The sequence below is a fragment of the Oncorhynchus keta genome, chromosome 19, assembly GCF_023373465.1.
Source record: "Oncorhynchus keta strain PuntledgeMale-10-30-2019 chromosome 19, Oket_V2, whole genome shotgun sequence".
Lineage (NCBI taxonomy): Eukaryota > Metazoa > Chordata > Actinopteri > Salmoniformes > Salmonidae > Oncorhynchus > Oncorhynchus keta.
In genome coordinates, this window is record NC_068439.1 from 57,772,922 (window position 1) to 57,792,022 (window position 19,101).

The 19,101-nt window shown below is 40.5% G+C and overlaps 1 protein-coding gene across 4 annotated transcripts in view; it reads right to left on the reverse strand.

Moving 5' to 3' along the window:
• The window catches only part of jag2b (jagged canonical Notch ligand 2b), a 104,682-nt gene that overhangs the window by 56,756 nt on the left and 28,825 nt on the right, over nt 1-19,101 (reverse strand). For all 4 annotated transcript variants that reach the window (XM_035794003.2, XM_035794005.2, XM_035794004.2 and 1 more), the window contains exon 3: nt 12,157-12,211. In XM_035794003.2, coding sequence (XP_035649896.1) covers nt 12,157-12,211 — 55 coding nt within the window. The remainder of the gene's footprint in view (nt 1-12,156; nt 12,212-19,101) is intronic.

A 19,101-nucleotide genomic window follows, 5' to 3' on the forward strand; every position in this document is an offset into this window, starting at 1 on the left:
TTTAATTGGCCTTTTATTGTCCCCCCTGTGTAATGATCATGCTGTTAAATCAGCTTCTTGATATGCCACACCTGTCAATAAACAAATTCACCCCACCACGTTCATAGAACGTCTCATTACAAAATGCCCAGTGCTGCTCTAACAGCCTCCACTCTTCTGGGAAGGCTTACCACTAGATGTTGGAACATTGCTGAGGGAATTGCTTCCATTCAGCCTCAAGAGCATTAGTGAGGTCAGGCAATGTTGGGCTATTAAGCCTGACTCGAAGTCGGCGGTCCAATTTATCGCAAAGGTGTTCGATGAGGTTGAGGTCAGGGCTCTGTGCAGGCCAGTCAAGTCCTTCCACACCAATCTTGACTAACCATTTTTTTTAATGGATCTCGCCATGTGCACAGCGGCATTGTCATACTGAAAATAGGAAAGGCCCTTCCACAAACTTGGAAGCACAGAATCATCTGGAATGTCATTGTATGCTGTAGTGGTACAATTTCCCTTCACTGGAACTAAGGGGCCTAGCCCAAACCATTAAAAACCACCCCAGACCATTACTACTCCAAACTTTAGTTGGCACTATGCATTGGGGCAGGTTGCGATCTCCTGGCATCCGTCAAACACGGATTTGTCCGTCAGACTGCCAGATGGCGAAGCGTGATTCTTCACTCCAGAGAACGCGTTTACACTGCTCCAGAGTCCAATGGCGGCGAGCTTTATGCCACTCCAGCCGACGCTTGGCATTGCGATCTTAGGCTTGTGTGCAGCTGCTCGGTCTTGGAAAGAATTTCACGAAAGCTCCTGACGAACAGTTATTGTATGGACGTTACTTCCAGAGGCAGTTTGGAACTCAGTAGTGAGTGTTGCAACTGAGGACTGACGATTTCTACATGCACTCAGCGGTCCCGTTCTGTGAGCTTGTGTCGCCTACCACGTTGCGGCTGAGCCGTTATTGCTCCTACACGTTTCCACTTCACAATAATAGCACTTACTGTTGACCGGGGCAGCTCTAGCAGGGCAGAAATTTGACAAACTGACTTGCTGGAAAGGTGGCATCTTATGTAAGGGAATACCCCCCTGTATTGGACAAAAATGAATGGCATGTCATTGGCATCGGACAAACCATATACACATTGGCCAATACCACCCAATTCGGCGTTGATTCATCCAAAGTGTATTGCAAATGCCATATGGTAATTGCCAGTTGTAACACTTTAAAAATTCAACAGGGGGCAAATGCGCTCCACCGGGGTTTTTCATATTGGATATGTAACCCAAATTAATGTCCAAAAGTAAAATTTTGAAAAAATGAACTTTTTTCAAAAACTTATCACCCCTTAAAAAGTGCTTTCTGGACCGTTTTTCGAAATTCTTTCGATTTTTTTGTCAATTACACATGTGTAAGAACTGTATGAATATACTTTTGTCCAATTTTATTATCATAATTTTTTTAATTTTTTTTTTTATATGCGCATAAGGAATATGTTTTGTCCAATTCCAATATGATTTCATAGGAAGTCAAAAGTCAAGTCAAAAATGTCAAAATTTTGTAAAAACTTCACACACCCATAAAAAAGTGCTTTCTGGACCGTTTTTCGAAATTCTTTCGATTTTTGTCAATTACACATGTGTAAGAACTGTATGAATATACTTTTGTCCAATTTTATTATCATAATTTTTTATTTTTTTTACATGCGCATAAGGAATATGTTTTGTCCAATTCCAATATGATTTCATAGGAAGTCAAAAGTCAAAAGTCAAAAATGTCAAAATTTTGTAAAAAACTTCACACACCCTTAAAAAGTGCTTTCTGGACCGTTTTTGAAATTCTTTCATTTTTTTGTCAATTACACATGTGTAAGAACTGTATGAATATACTTTTGTCCAATTTTATTATCATATTTTTTTATATATTTTTTTAAATTGTGCATAAGGATTTTTTTGTGGGCCAAATGACGTAAGAAATTTGACATGCTCAAAAATCCTGCAGAAATGCAAAATTGACTGGCCTGATGAACTCGGGATGGCCGGGCAGTGATAGTTGTTCCTTTCCATCACTCGTTGTGTTGACTTCATCATGTCCATTTTGTGATGTTTTTTCACTATATAATCATATTGCAAGTGCACGTGCATTTGCAATATGTTTCAATGTGCATTTACCATATGAAATTTGACCTTGCTCAAAAATGCAAAATTGACTGGTCTGATGAACACAGGATGGCCGAGCAGTGATAGTTGTACATTTCCATCACTCGTTGTGTTGATTTCATCATCTCCGTTAGGTGATGTTTTTACACTATAGAATCATATTGCAAATGCACGTGCATTGTTGTGCAACTGGTAACCCAAAAATAAAAATATGGTTGTAAATGCATTTACCGGTCATTCTGATATTAATGCTCGCTATGGGAACACAGGATGGCCGGGCAGTGATAGTTGTACATTTCCATCACTCGTTGTGTTGATTTCATCATGTCCATTAGGTGATGTTTTTACACTATAGAATCATATTGCAAATGCACGTGCATTGTTGTGCAACTGGTAACCCAAAAATTAAAATATGGTTGTAAATGCATTTACCGGGACTCCTATTATCCATGCCCGCTATGGGAGTACCCTACTACGGCCCTCTATCTATGGGGGCAGTCCTGAGTGCTTTATGGACTGTTTAAAATATTCTGATGGATACGCATGTTGTGCAACTGGTGATTGAAAATAGGCACCTGGTAACCCAAAAATGAAAATATGGTTGTGAATGCATTTACCGGTCATTCTGATATTAATGCCCGCTATGGGAACACAGGATGGCCGAGCAGTGATAGTTGTACATTTCCATCACTCGTTGTGTTGATTTCATCATGTCCATTAGGTGATGTTTTTACACTATAGAATCATATTGCAAGTGCGCGCGCATTTGCAATATGTTTCAATGTGCATTTACCATATGAAATTTGAAATGCTCAAAAATGCAAAATTGACTGGTCTGATGGACACAGGATGGCCGAGCAGTGATAGTTGTACATTTCCATCACTCGTTGTGTTGATTTCATCATGTCCATTAGGTGATGTTTTTACACTATAGAATCATATTGCAAGTGCGCGCATTTGCAATATGTTTCAATGTGCATTTACCATATGAAATTTGAAATGCTCAAAAATGCTAAATTGACTGGTCTGATGGACACAGGATGGCCGAGCAGTGATAGTTGTACATTTCCATCACTCGTTGTGTTGATTTCATCATGTCCATTAGGTGATGTTTTTTCACTATAGAATCATATTGCAAATGCACGTGCATTGTTGTGCAACTGGTAACCCAAAAATAAAAATATGGTTGTAAATGCATTTACCGGTCATTCTGATATTAATGCTCGCTATGGGAACACAGGATGGCCGGGCAGTGATAGTTGTACATTTCCATCACTCGTTGTGTTGATTTCATCATGTCCATTAGGTGATGTTTTTACACTATAGAATCATATTGCAAGTGCGCGCATTTGCAATATGTTTCAATGTGCATTTACCATATGAAATTTGACATGCTCAAAAATGCAAAATTGACTGGTCTGATGGACACAGGATGGCCGAGCAGTGATAGTTGTACATTTCCATCACTCGTTGTGTTGATTTCATCATGTCCATTAGGTGATGTTTTTACACTATAGAATCATATTGCAAGTGCGCGCGCATTTGCAATATGTTTCAATGTGCATTTACCATATGAAATTTGACATGCTCAAAAATGCAAAATTGACTGGTCTGATGAACACAGGATGGCTGAGCAGTGATAGTTGTACATTTCCATCACTCGTTGTGTTGATTTCATCATGTCCATTTGTTTATGTTTTCTCACTTTTGCAAAGTCACTGTGCATTTGCAATATGGTTCAATGGGCAGGTACCATCACGAATTTGTCATGCTATAAAAATCCTGCAGGAATGTGAAATTGACTGGCCTGATGAACACAGGATGGCCTGGCAGTGATAGTTGTTCCTTTCCATCACTCGTTGTGTTGATTTCATCATGTCCATTAGGTGATGTTTTTCACTATAGAATCATATTGCAAATGCACGTGCATTGTTGTGCAACTGGTAACCCAAAAATAAAAATATGGTTGTAAATGCATTTACCGGTCATTCTGATATTAATGCTCGCTATGGGAACACAGGATGGCCGGGCAGTGATAGTTGTACATTTCCATCACTCGTTGTGTTGATTTCATCATGTCCATTAGGTGATGTTTTTACACTATAGAATCATATTGCAAGTGCGCGCGCATTTGCAATATGTTTCAATGTGCATTTACCATATGAAATTTGACATGCTCAAAAATGCAAAATTGACTGGTCTGATGGACACAGGATGGCCGAGCAGTGATAGTTGTACATTTCCATCACTCGTTGTGTTGATTTCATCATGTCCATTAGGTGATGTTTTTCACTATAGAATCATATTGCAAATGCACGTGCATTGTTGTGCAACTGGTAACCCAAAAATAAAAATATGGTTGTAAATGCATTTACCGGTCATTCTGATATTAATGCTCGCTATGGGAACACAGGATGGCCGGGCAGTGATAGTTGTACATTTCCATCACTCGTTGTGTTGATTTCATCATGTCCATTAGGTGATGTTTTTACACTATAGAATCATATTGCAAGTGCGCGCGCATTTGCAATATGTTTCAATGTGCATTTACCATATGAAATTTGACATGCTCAAAAATGCAAAATTGACTGGTCTGATGGACACAGGATGGCCGAGCAGTGATAGTTGTACATTTCCATCACTCGTTGTGTTGATTTCATCATGTCCATTAGGTGATGTTTTTACACTATAGAATCATATTGCAAGTGCGCGCGCATTTGCAATATGTTTCAATGTGCATTTACCATATGAAATTTGACATGCTCAAAAATGCAAAATTGACTGGTCTGATGGACACAGGATGGCCGAGCAGTGATAGTTGTACATTTCCATCACTCGTTGTGTTGATTTCATCATGTCCATTTGTTTATGTTTTCTCACTTTTGCAAAGTCACTGTGCATTTGCAATATGGTTCAATGGGCAGGTACCATCACGAATTTGTCATGCTATAAAAATCCTGCAGGAATGTGAAATTGACTGGCCCGATGAACTCGGCATGGCTGGGCAGTGATTCTGGTTCATCTCCATGGCTCGTTAGGGTTGATTTCAGAATGTCACTTTTGGTGATGGTCCCTCTCCGTTTAAACATATTGCTAATGTACAAAAAGTCAACTAGCAAGTCAGTGTCCATCAGTCAATTAGATGTCATTTTGACACCAAACTGATACCAATTGACACCAAACCCACTTTTTCCAACTCATTTAGAAGCCAACTATCATATATGTCAGAGCAGGCCCATAATTCACAGCGCCTTTAGTTTAAAACATAATAAAAACGTAAAACACATAGTTACGTTCTAGCTGCGGGTCCAGGTCAGACATTATGTGAAGGCCTATGTGAGGCGACCCCGAATCCCGAGTTTCGGCTCGATAGGTCCTTCGGTGCCCGAGTAAAACCCTAATTGGTGCTGAAAATCCACTTTTTCCATGCCTTGCTATGGGGTCCTTGAATGAGCTATCGGACCGAAACGTTGGGGTCCGTCTCTATGGGCCGAGCCGGTTCCAATGCACCTAGTCTTGTGTCTCTGAGACTTTTCTAAATGTCGCCATTTTCGTAATGGTCAAAATGAATTGAAATCATTGCAAATGTACGAGGCTATTTCTCGGTCTGAGAACCTTCTAGAGCCACCTAACTCACCACGCACTATCGACCCGAGGTCTAGAACAGGTTTCTAAAGTTTCGGAACTCTAGGTCTGACGGTTCTTTTTAGCTCGAACAAAGCTAACTATTGGAGGCACTGTCTGTCTCTACAACCCCCAATACGTCCCTCCTTCCAAGTTGTGTGTCTGTGTGATTTAGTTTTCCTTTGAAATTTTATGGGAAAAATGACTGATTTACAGTTCATGGGGGTTGCCTAATCACACATATGAAGTTTTGGACAGATCTGACTTTTTAACCCCTCGAAACAGCCCCTGAGACACCAATTAAGGCACTTCCGGTTGGCACAGGAAGCTATAAGTCAACACATATCCTCACTGGGCTATGCTTTTACAGAATCCTGTGTTTTAAGTCCTTACGTTAAGAATTGACTGATTTACACAGGGTTGAATGCACTATGTCTATCAAACTGCAGGCAGGTAATGGAAAAACACTTTTAGGGTGATTTTAACCACTTCCGGTTGGTCCAGGAAGCCTAGAATCAACACAGGTAGACCTCATACTGGCCTGATGGACTGTTATCAAAGACAGGTTCATACGGCATTCATAACCCATATAGACTTCAGGTTGAATTTAGGGGTGCAGGCAATGTATTCCTATGGGGAGAGAAGTCAATGCAAACTCTTTGAAGTAAACACCTTCTTTTAACTATTAAGGGTTAATGCCACACGGTCAAGGTTAGGCTTGCACGGATCGGAAGGACCTTAGGAACGTACCTGAGGTCGAATTGTGCTTCTCACCCTAACGGTTCTCTCACTGTCACCCAAAAGCAAATGACGTTGTGGGGCAGGCTTCATTTTGGGCCTACTTTTCTAATGGTCGCTGCGCTCAGACCGAGCGAGCTACGGTCAAGCGGGATATCTCGTTGAACTCGGCACGGCCTAGAGATTATGTTTATGCCATTGCCTGCTCTCTGTGTCTTTGAGAACCGCACTTTTCACTCCAGCCTTGCTGTGTGTGCGTGTGAGAGCTTTTCTTTGACATCTGTTGGGAGAAATGACTGATTTACAGTTCATGAGGGTTACCTAGTCACACATATGAAGTTTTGAAAAGATCTGACCTTTTTAACCCTTGGAAACTGCCACTGTGACATCATTAAAGGCACTTCCGGTTGGCACAGGAAGCTATAAGTAAACCCATGTCTTGATTGACATAGAAACTTACAGAATCCTGAGTTTTAAGTCCTTACGTTAAGAATTGACTGATTTACACAGGGTTGAATGCACTATGTCTATCAAACTGCAGGCAGGTAATGGAAAAACAATTTTAGGGTGATTTTAACCACTTCCGGTTGGTCCAGGAAGCCTAGAATCAACACAGGTAGACCTCATACTGGCCTGATGGACTGTTACCAAAGACAGGTTCATACGGCATTCATAACCCATATAGACTTCAGGTTGAATTTAGGGGTGCAGGCAATGTATTCCTATGGGGAGAGAAGTCAATGCAAACTATTTGAAGTAAACACCTTCTTTTAACTATTAAGGGTTAATGCCACACGGTCAAGGTTAGGCTTGCACGGATCGGAAGGACCTTAGGAACGTACCTGAGGTCGAATTGTGCTTCTCACCCTAACGGTTCTCTCACTGTCACCCAAAAGCAAATGACGTTGTGGGGCAGGCTTCATTTTGGGCCTACTTTTCTAATGGTCGCTGCGCTCAGACCGAGCGAGCTACGGTCAAGCGGGATATCTCGTTGAACTCGGCACGGCCTAGACATTATGTTTATGCCATTGCCTGCTCTCTGTGTCTTTGAGAACCACACTTTTTCACTCCATCCTTGCTGTGTGTGCGTGTGAGAGCTTTTCTTTGACATCTGCTGGGAGAAATGACTGATTTACAGTTCATGAGGGTTACCTAGTCACACATATGAAGTTTTGAAAAGATCTGACCTTTTTAACCCATGGAAACTGCCACTGTGACACCATTAAAGGCACTTCCGGTTGGCACAGGAAGCTATAAATAAACTCATATCATGATTGGGGTATGCCTTTACAGAATCCCGAGTTTTAAGTCTTTACGTTAAGAACTGAGTTATTTACGGAGGGTTTAGTGAGTGTGTGTTATTTCAGAAAATCATAGAAAATCACAGAAATCTCGCAGAGCTCCGCAGCACACTTTAAAAGATTCGTAAGAACAACCTGCAACTGGATCTGTAACCGTTGAAAAAAAAAACACCTATCCGTGAACATCACCAAGGTGTCGTTGTACGATTTCTCTTAAATGACGATAGATAAATGGCTGGTTCTTTTTTTTTATTGACACCGGAGGCTCCTTGACTTTGACGTGAAGTGGAAAAATAATTTCTCTATTTTCATTTTGGACCTTTAATCCCAGATAAATGGCCATAACTCAAAAACCGTTGAGGCCTAGACGCCATCTTGTTCGGGGCCAACTGCCCATTATGCCGCCCCTACGCTCACCGAGTTTCGGCTTCTAAATATTTTCAGTTTTCGAGATAAGGCCCCGTCGTGAATCGTGATGTTTTGTAGCAATAGCCATATGATTGCTTATGCCCTCTTGTGGGAATTTCCGGGACATGGGAAAAATGACATAAATCTTATTATTTTTGTAAAACGGAAACCGAATGTCCGACAACGTTCATTTGATGACTTCCTGGTAGGTCCGGCCCTGCCGCTCGGCCCGACGCCGTCCGCAAATTTTACAAACCATTTCGGACGTCTAGTAAGGGACCGTACATTTGCAATATGGACTTTCTCACTAACCATACAGGTACTGCCGAATTCTTCCCTTATGTATGTAGGTGCCACGTTGAAAGTCATTCTACTGTCAGTACAGGACATTCTACTGCCAATATTTGTCTATGGAGATTGCATGGCTGTGTACTCAATTTTATACACCGGTCAGCAACGGATGTGGCTGAAATAGCCGAATCCACTAATTTGAAGGGGTGTCCACAGATTTGGCCATGTGTACCTAGATATCTAGTGTATTCCAAAAGTTCAGACCACGTGACGTTACAGCTTTATTCTAAAATGAATTAAAAATAACGTATTTCCCTCACCAATCTACACACAACTCCACCATAATGACAAAGCAAAAACTGGTTTGTAGAAATTTTTGCACATTTAAAAAAAAAAAAAAAAACAGAAAACCTTATTTACATAAGAACTTTTGCTATTAAACTCGAAATTGAGATCATGTTTCCAGTGAACATCCTTGAGAGGTTTCTACAACTTGGAGTCCACCTGTGGTAAATTCAATTGATTGGACATGATTTGAAAAAGACACACCTGTCTATATAAAGGTGCCACAGTTGACAGTGCATGCATGTCAGAGCAAAAACCAAGCCATGAGGTCGAAGGAATTGTCCGTAGAGCTCCGAGACAGGATTGTGTCGAGGCACAGATCTGGGGAATGGGACCAAAAAATGTCTGCAGCATTCAAGGTCCCCAAGAACACAGTGGCCTCCATCATTCTTAAAACGGAAGACGTTTGGAACTACCAAGAGTCTACCTAGAGCTGGCTGCCTGGCCAAAATGTGTAATTGGGGGAGAAAGGTCTTGGTCAGGGAAGTGAGCAAGAACCCGTTAGTCACTCTGACAGAGCTTCAGAGTTCCTCTGTGGAGATGGGAGAACCTTCCAGAAGGACAGCAATCTCTGCAGCACTCCACCAATCATGGTCGAGTGGCCAGACGGAAGCCACTCCTTAGTAAAAAGACACGACAGCCCGCTTGGAGTTTACCAAAAGGCACCTAAAGAGTGTCAGACCATGAGAAACAAAATTCTCTGGTCTGATGAAACCAAGATTGAACTCTTTGCCCTGAATGCAAAGTGTCACATCTGGAAGAAACCTGGCACCATCCCTATGGGGAAGCATGGTGACAGCATCATGCTGTAGGGATGTTTTTCAGTGGCAGGATCGAGGTAGCGATGGAGTAAAGTACAGAGAGATCCTTGTTGAAAACCACTATTCAGACCATTTCATTGTGAATACATTTGCAAGAATTTCCCCCCCAAAATGTTTTTGCTTTGTCATTATGGGGTGTGTAGGCACGTGAAAAAAATCTAAATCAATTTTATTTGAGGCTGTAACAAAAATGTGGAACAAGTCAAGGGGTGTAAATACTTTGAAGGCACTGTACATACGATTATTACATTTTACTATATCAAAGTGTCTTATAAGATGCATGAAACTATAATAATAAAATAAATCAAATCATAGCAGCAGCTCTATCAGTGAGTTAATTAATGTGGATGCCACATACTTTGCAGTTTGGCAGCCATTAGAGCATGGTGACATCAGCATGGGGCTAAAGGGCTAGCGCCGCAGCGCTAATTAGCCAGTAGCTAGACAACCCAGTCAGCTTATATCTGCCTTAATGGCTTACAGCCACACTATTTTAATTTCAAGACAGGACCAATGCCCCGTTTGCATCGTGATGCATTTCATTATGCTGTATGTCAACATCATGCAATATCGTTGTTTCACAAAGCAAGACAAGCTGGAGGAGAGTCTGTCAGAAGTTTAATTTGGGAGAATGTTAAATAGGGCATTTTCATTTAAGACAGGAGAAACATATCGTTTCAGTTGATAAAATGTTTTGTTAAGTTACTTTTTCCTCAACTTGTTTCTAAAAGCTAGGCTTTACTGTAGCTAGCAACCTCCACCTAATAATCCTCAAACAAAAAACACCACTACCATCACAATAATCTAAATAAGGGGAGGCAACAGGAAATATAAATTGGCTTAAATGCCAATGTGTATTATTTTTTTAACAAAACAATATTCACTTACAGCAACAGGTAATTGTTTACAAGTTGCTAGCTATCCCGTAAACCCATCGTGGAAAACTACAAATGTTCTGTGGTTTGGTAACTTCCTGTTCTTCGATGGACTCTGGATGGACTGAAGACGCACAGTATACGTTTCGAAACTGAGCCTACAACTACAAGGGGGCATTGGAATTCCTCTCCCATTGAAATGATCCGGCGCAAAGTAATGGATTGCTTATGGTTAATGTGAATGACGCACCAGGCCGTGGCCAGACACTGATGAAAAACAGATGAAATTGACATTAGTTCATCAAAAGTAACAAGTTGCATAATAAAAACAAGTGTGGATGCTCTTCCGTACTCATCGTTGTCCGTCAACATATGAGCCACTGAAAAGCCATTGGATGATAGATTTATACAAGCTCTGTGGCCGCTGCCTAAACACAAAAAGTCAGTACCTGCAGCATTCACCAGGATACACAATCAGAATGCATTCAGTAGTCTGCAGTTAGTAGTACATTCAGGAGGACATCCGTGGGACCATGCACTCAGACACACACTAGCATCCATCACCTCTGCTCACAACCTATATTCCTCCATCAGTTCTGCCTCACAACATTTCCTCAAGCAGTAAAAAGGGGAGATGGGAGCACACCCAGAGGACGGCCCAGGGAGAAAACAGGATACAGCTGCCAAGTGGCAGACCCTCGGAGCTAAAACCCACACAAGTTTTTCTGAAGCCATTTCCACCAATAGGCCTATAGATTGTTATGCAGGGTAGGAGCAGACCAGTCTGTGTGAGGTGGTTGACAGAGTATCTGACAACAAAATGTTCTACAACCACTTGATTTGTGGTCGGGACTTGGAAGTAGTGCCGAGTGGTATATGACCCCAATCCTATCCAAAAAATAAAAAAGTTTGTGCCCATGTGGCAAAAAAGTGGGGCAAACACACACGTGTAGTTGCGCACACACACTCAGGATGAACGCTTTGTTCAATTATCATATATAAAAAAAAGTAAAACTGTAGGATTTATTACGCAAATAAAAAGTTCATCAATTTAGATTTTTTATTTTTTATTGTGGAGCCCATGGCACTCCATGTGTTTTCGTCGAGGCAAGCCAGGATATTTCCAGATATCTGAACCACCCATTGCAACACACCTAACCCTCTTATCGCCCTAGAGGAGTGGTATATTTAATCTCAAATTGCATCACTTCTATTAATCTAAACTCTGTGGGACTAAAACAATGGCCACCTAGCTACCCTCTGATGTTCCCTTTGATCAGGTAGGACTATTACGATTGGAAAGTGGAGACCTTACAAAATCGTGACAAACATCACTAGAGATACTTTGCTAGCATTAAACTCAGTCTCCAAAATGGCAGATAATTTGCAATGGCTAATGAACTGCTAATCAACAGTAAATAAGATAATTGTTTTACTTCCCACAGTTAGCCATGATGATTAACTAGCCAGCTAATACAGTTCACCGTTAGCAAATGCGCCAACTCTATTCCTCCAGTTACAGTAGCGCTACCGTGTTTATAAAGTGTCTCCAAAAATTGAACGGTAATGGCAAAGAAAGGAAGGGTGAGTGGCTGTATGCAATTCTGTACTCACTGTTGCGGGTGGAGTTGTCCCAGTCCCAGGCCTCCACGATGAGGGAGTACGCCCGCTAGAGAGAGAGAGAGAGAGGAGAGTCAGAACTCATGACCATCGGGGCTCTAACATATGTACGTTCTGCCATAGAGCATTATTCCTGAACTAGGAATGTGACACAGGAGCACCTTGCCTAGAAAAAAAATAGAGCCATGGGAGACACATGGCCTACGCACAATGTGTGTGTTGAAAAATAGGAGTGTCAAAAGATTAAATAAAATAGAGTTAGTTAACTACATAAAACCATGTGACGAAGAGTAAATCACATTTTTGAAATTGTTCAAAATTTTACCCTAATTATGTTTAAAGACTTAAAATATTGGGTTGTAGGTACAGTGGGGCAAAACATTATTTAATCATAGGTACTTCAACTATGACAGACAAAATGAGAGAAAAAACCAACATCAGGGGAAATTTCAGTGTGACAACTAAAAATACAACTTCAGTAACATTAAACATTCTTGAAATTGCAAGTGTCTTACACCCTTCAAAAGATTAGAATCTTGGTAATCACACTACGTTTTCCAAATTAAAATAGCTATTACAGAGAACAAACAAATCCCATGCTTTTTTTTTGAGAAGAGCAATCAAGAACAGAAACATTTTCCGCCATGACAGTTTACACATTCACATCTGTAGGCAAAATTATGACTTACATTCTGATATCTTGCTCTTATTTCTCTTCCCGAGTGTCCCATTGATCAAATGAAGTGCCGTTTTCTTTGATAAAATCCATTTTTATAGCCTAAATCGAAACATTTTGTAAATCGTTTGTGCCGTGAATTCCATCTTTCAATTTTTTTACGGACCATTCGGCGTGATTGCCCTCTGAAAACAATCGTTTATCTTTTCATGGTGGGTTTCAGTGCATTCCTCTGAATGTTTGCAACACAGCCAAAAGTCGTTTTTTTTGCAGGGAGTATTGACCGAAGTGAGCCAATTTGAAGACAACGATAAATGACTACCTTACGCACCAATAGTTTTAGCGAAGCTTCATTGATTGACTATATTTCTGCCCAATGACCACTGATCTTCTTAATCGAGCTGTGTAGATAGCCAATGAGCTGAGGTAAACGCCAGTATGTAATGGTTTGGGGTTGGACCACAATTCCTTGGTTGTAATCGCACGCGCAGGGTACTCCATTCTCGCCTTGACGATCAGAGGAGTTGCTGTAAGGCTTTTTACGTGCAGCTATAATTCGGAAAGTTGAAGTTTCAACGATTTCATTGAAGATATCATGGCAAATAAATCATGTAAAGCAAAGTCAAACAAGTGAAAAAGTGAAAGAGAGATTTTTTGTATGCAGAATCTTGGAGTGTTATGATTCAAACGAACTGAGGAGCTGTTTCTGCAAGGGCAGGACGTACTTCTGGGCGGGTGCTAATTCCGTTTTATGAAATATTATATATATTTAAAAAAAAATCTAAAATGTACATACATACATACATGGCCGGAGTTGAATGGAACACCTTAGTGACTGTTCCCTCTGCTCTATACAATACATATGTTTATTTTATGTGATGATAAAAAAATATTTGTATTTTATGAGCCTTTTATGTTTTCTTTCACAGTGATAGCGACTCCGACTGGGAGCGACTCCGACTGGGAGCCCCCGGTACCAAGGGGGCACTACCTGTGCCCCCAGTGGTGTTCATATGCCACAGTTCATTATTGCAGGCATGACTGTGCCTCAGGGCCAAAAGGGCACAGCATGGAGGCGTCATTGTGTTCTGTGTCGCATGAAGTGCACCACTTGTTCAGTTTGCCTCTGCTTTACATCAGAAAGAGACTGCTATGGGACATGGCACAGGCAACAAAATATTATAATGAGGACTTCCAAGGGGTGTAGTTTAAAAAAATAAAATACATTTTTTACATTTATTTTTGTGTGTGTTAGAATTGCTTTTTGATATGTTGTATATAGTTATTTGCACTGCTGTATATAGGTCATTTCATCAATTCAGCCACTTGGATACATTTAGGCAACTTGTGTGGGACACCTGGGTGACTTCATGCTAAATGTCATGTAGCTCACCCATTCCTGAAGTTATCAGTCTGAAACTTTGCACACCTACAGTTGCCCTCGTGTTATCCATCAAAATTATCTCCAGCATCCTATTCTAGTACATGTGAAAGATACTACAACAATAAAAACAGAACAATTATGCTTTCTTTTCTTCCACCAGATCTACTGTGTTATATTCTCCTACATTCAATTAACATTTCCACAAACTTCAGAATGTTTCCATTCAAATGATGCCAATAATATGCATATCCTTAGATATTAGATTATGGTATGTCTTCAGGCAGAATTTGAGAACAAAGGGATGAAGCCATAACAGGTTATTAACTGCAGGAGAGGAAGGAAACTGCTCAAGGATTTCACAATGAGGCCAATGGTGACTTTAAAAACAGTGAGTAAGGTTACACAATGTGATTACAGTCAATAGTCAGTCAGATTAATATAATAGTTTGATTAAAATGTTTGCATGCTTGGCAAGAAGGATCTCTAATAATCCTGTTTACATGGACACATCCGAAATCAGCCTACCTGATGGCACTCTGATAAATGCAGCAACGTTATTTTTGCTGAGCATATTTGAATGATTGTGGGGTTTTAAAAATCGGCCTATTCTTACTTCGATTTTGACCTTACCCATATGATAAGCAAAGTAAGGTGTTTGCATGACTATTGAATACTCTGCCTGCTGCCATAATCAGTTTAAATATTGAATTATTACTGTGCATATAAACACTCATTCAGTGTTTAACTTCTCTAGGGTAGGGGGCAGCAGTCGGAATTTTGGATGAAAAGCATGCCCAAATTAAAACGGCCTGCTACTCGGGCCCAGAAGATATGATATGCATATAACTGGTAGATTTGGATAGAAAACAGTAAAAGTTTCCAAAACTGTTAAAATAGTGTATGAGTATAACAGAACTGATTTGGCAGGCAAAAACCTGAGAAAAATCCATTCGGGAAGTTTTTTTTTTTTTTTTTTTTGGGGGGTTTGTAGTTTCTATTCAATGCCACTAACTTAGGACATTGACTTAGGATTCAATTTGCAGTTCATATGCCTTCCACTAGATATCCACAGTCTTTAGAAATTGTTTCAGGCTTGTATTCTTATAAATGAGGGAGAAAGACCAGTCTGAATGAGTGGACCGTGTCAGAGCTTTTCATGCGCACGACCGAGAGTGTGCATTTCTTGTTTACCTTTTATATTGACGACTTTATTGTCCGGTTGAAATATTAGATCAATTAGGCTAAAAACAACCTGAGGATTGAATATAAACATTGTTTGACATGTTCCTATGAACTTTACGGATACAATTTGGATTGTCTGCCTGTTTTGATTGTGTTTGAGTCTGTGGATTACTGAAGAAAACGCAAATAAAACTGAGGTTTTTGGATAAAAAGAGACTATCGAACAAAAGGAACATTTGAGTAAATTAATTTCTTCTGAGTGCCACCATATGAAGATCAAAGGTAAGGGATTAATCTTCTCTATTTCTGAGTTTTGTAAAGCTTCTGCTTGGCTGGTTACTGTTTGTAATAATTTGTCAACTGGGCTATGTTCTCAAATAATAGTAAGGTATGCTTTCGCCGTAAAGCATTTTTTAAATCTGACATAGTGGGTGGATTCACAAGTTAATATTCTTTAAAACTATGTAAAATATGTTTTGTTTTCTGAATTTTTATAATGAGTATTTCTGTATTTGAATTTGGCATCTGCAATCTCACTGGATGTTGGCCAGATGGGACGCTAGCATCCCACATACCCTAGAGAGGTTAATGGTTGTGATAGAAAACTGAGGATCAAAAATCAAAAATCAGATCAAAAACAGTTAATCCACAATACTAACCTCATTGACAGAGTGAAAAAACAGAAGTCTGTACAGAATAAAAGTATCCCAGAACATCTATGCTGTTTGCAACAAGACAATAAAGTAATATTGCAAAGAAATTTGGCAAAGTAATTCCCTTTTTGTCCCAAATACAAGGTATTGATCTGCCCCAAACATATTACCACTCCATATTTCAAGCATAGTGGTGGCTGCATCATGTTAAGGGTATGCTTGTAATCATTAAAGAGTGTGGAGTTTCTCAGGATAAAATAAAAAAAGGAATGGAGCTAATCACAGGCAAAATCCTAGAGGAAAACCTTGTTCAGTCTGCTTTCCACCATACACTAGGAGATCAATGCACCTTTCAGCAGGACAATAACCTAAAACAAGGCCAAATCTACACTGGAGTTGCTTACCAAGAAGACAGTGAATGTTCCTTAGTGACCGAACTACAGTTGACTTAGATCTACAAGACCTGAAAATGGTTGTTAAGCAATTATCAACCAATTTGACAGAGCTTGAAGAAATTTTTAAATCTTACAATCTAGTTCTGCAAAGCGCTTTGAGACATTCCCAGAAAGACTTACAAGCGTAATTGCTGCCAAAGTGATTCTATCATGTATTAACTCTGGGGGTTGAATACATACCTAATCAAGATGATATGGGATATGAACTTGCAACCTTTCGGTTACTAGTCCAACGCTCTAACCACTAGGCTACCCTGCCGCCCCAGTATACAGTTGACAATAAAATTAAAATAATAATTTCAAATTCTATTTGAATGAAAAGTCAAGGGGTGTGAATACTTCCTGGAGGCACTATTTTGATTACAGGGTAGGAAAAGTACAACATCTAAGTAAACACTTTTCTAAGTAATAATAACAGATACACCAAATCTGAGTTAATGTAAAATGTCATACAGCCATTAGATCTAGCCTAGGCTACTTCTTATCCACTAGTCACAATTTGATAGAACTAAAATTGGAGTCATTTGCTTAAAATCTTTTGACCTGAAAACTACAGAAAAAAAGTCTAAAAATTGAATGGATGTCATGTTCTGATTAAAATAAATGTGGGAAATTAAGACTTGAATCTAGAGGCATTCAGCCATTGCATTCTGAACATTCTCGTTTGGTTAACTAGCTAGCTACTTCTGAGCAAATGAAGTGTTTGCTGTTATCTAAAGAAAACACCAGGGGAATGGGGTTAATGGTTGAACGTTCTATAAACTGTTCCTTAAGTGTTACTCAAAGCTGTGCATAGTGACAGTCTTAGCACCGCAAGAGAGCTTGCTATACTGCTGCTGCCGCCCGAGAGCACAGTGCGCATTGTCTACCGAGCTTAAGGGTCCGTGCAGGAAAATATTTTTGGGGTGAAAAAAAAAAAGTGCGATTAAATGAGTAAAAAAAAAAAGTTAAATCCAAAAGTGAATTACAGTTAACGCGTTAAATTTGACAGCCCTGGCTGAAACGTGTCAGTTTCTACATCAGGGTTAGTCAAATCCAACACCTCAAGGTACACAGTCCTGCTGGTTTACTTTCCTCCCCGGTAGGTACATTTACTGACAGGCAGGGTTTCCCAAACTCAGTCCTGGGTCCCCCCCTTGGTGCATGTTTAGTTTTTGCCCCAGCACCACACAGCTTATTCAAATAACCAAATCATCATAAAGCTTTGATTATTTGAATAAGCTGGGTAGTGCTAAGGCAAAAACCAAAACATGCACCGGGGGACCTTAGGACAGAGTTTGGGAAACCCCGGATAAAGGACACTGATTGGAAGGAAGAATCAAGGTCGTGTTCATTGGGGGATACAACAGAGAGGGTTTCAAAAGTTTAAAACGTTTTGCAGGTCCAGGTAGTCCCCCGCCCTCCCCGTTTGTCAGTTGTACTGTAGCCTTTGAGATATCAAGAACTTGTCATTGTGAGTGGTCGCTGTATATTCCGGTGGTTCCGTCCATCTTTCCTTCAATTCTTTGGAAAGAAAAATAGTAATCCTATCATGATTCTGTTCCTCCTCCTGTGAGGCATAAGAGCCACTTGTCATGTTGATATTCACAGAAAGTACAAAACATTAGTAACCCCTTCCCAATATTGAGTTGCACCCCTTTTTGCCCTCAGAACAGCCTCAAATTGGGGCACGGACCAGAAAGCGTGCCACAGGAATGTTGGCCCATATTGACTCCAATGCTTCCCACAGTTGTGTCAAGTTGGCTGGATGTCCTTTGGGTGGTGGACCATTCTTCATACACACAGCAAACTATTGAGCGTGAAAATCCCAGCAGCGTTGCATTCTTGACAAACAGGTGCACCTGACACCTACTACAAACATCATTCAAAAGGCCTCTGAATGGCACACATACAATCCATGTCTCTATTGTCTCAAGACTTAATTCTTTAAACCGTCTCCTGCACTTCATCTACACGGATTGAAGTGGATTTAACAAGTAACATTCGCTTTCAACTGGATTCACCTGGTCAGTCTGTCGTGGAATGAGCAGGTTCTCCTAATGTTTTATACACTGAGTGTAGGATATACCATGACTGAGGATACTGTACTATCAAGTCAGGCGATGGGGAGCAGAAACGGAGTCAGACTCAAAGACCCATCCCTTCCCCCTGGGAATGAAATCATGACATAAACGGAGCAACTGATTCAGGCTACTTCCCCCTTTAGGCATTTAATAGAAAGATTGGTTGTTATCCAAAGTGGAGTTGTAACTCCACTTTGCCCGCTGGTAGGCAAATTGGACATTTTCATATTTCTTACACCTATGCAATGCTTTCAAATCGACACGTGCCTCTAGGGGCTGTCGCTGTCTAGACCGGACCAATAACACTGCCACCACTAGATGCAATCCTTGTCGTTAGTCCTCCTACCCTCCACCATTTCCAATGTGATGTAACACAACTTCACAAGCAGTCTCATTAGCTGACAGCACACACACGTCATAACATGACCACCGCTGGGGTAACAATCTAGCTGGCCAGCAGGTCACACTGCTAGGCAACCAGCTGACCTAAATAGCCACTTTGCAGGACTCACAATATCATGTCAGT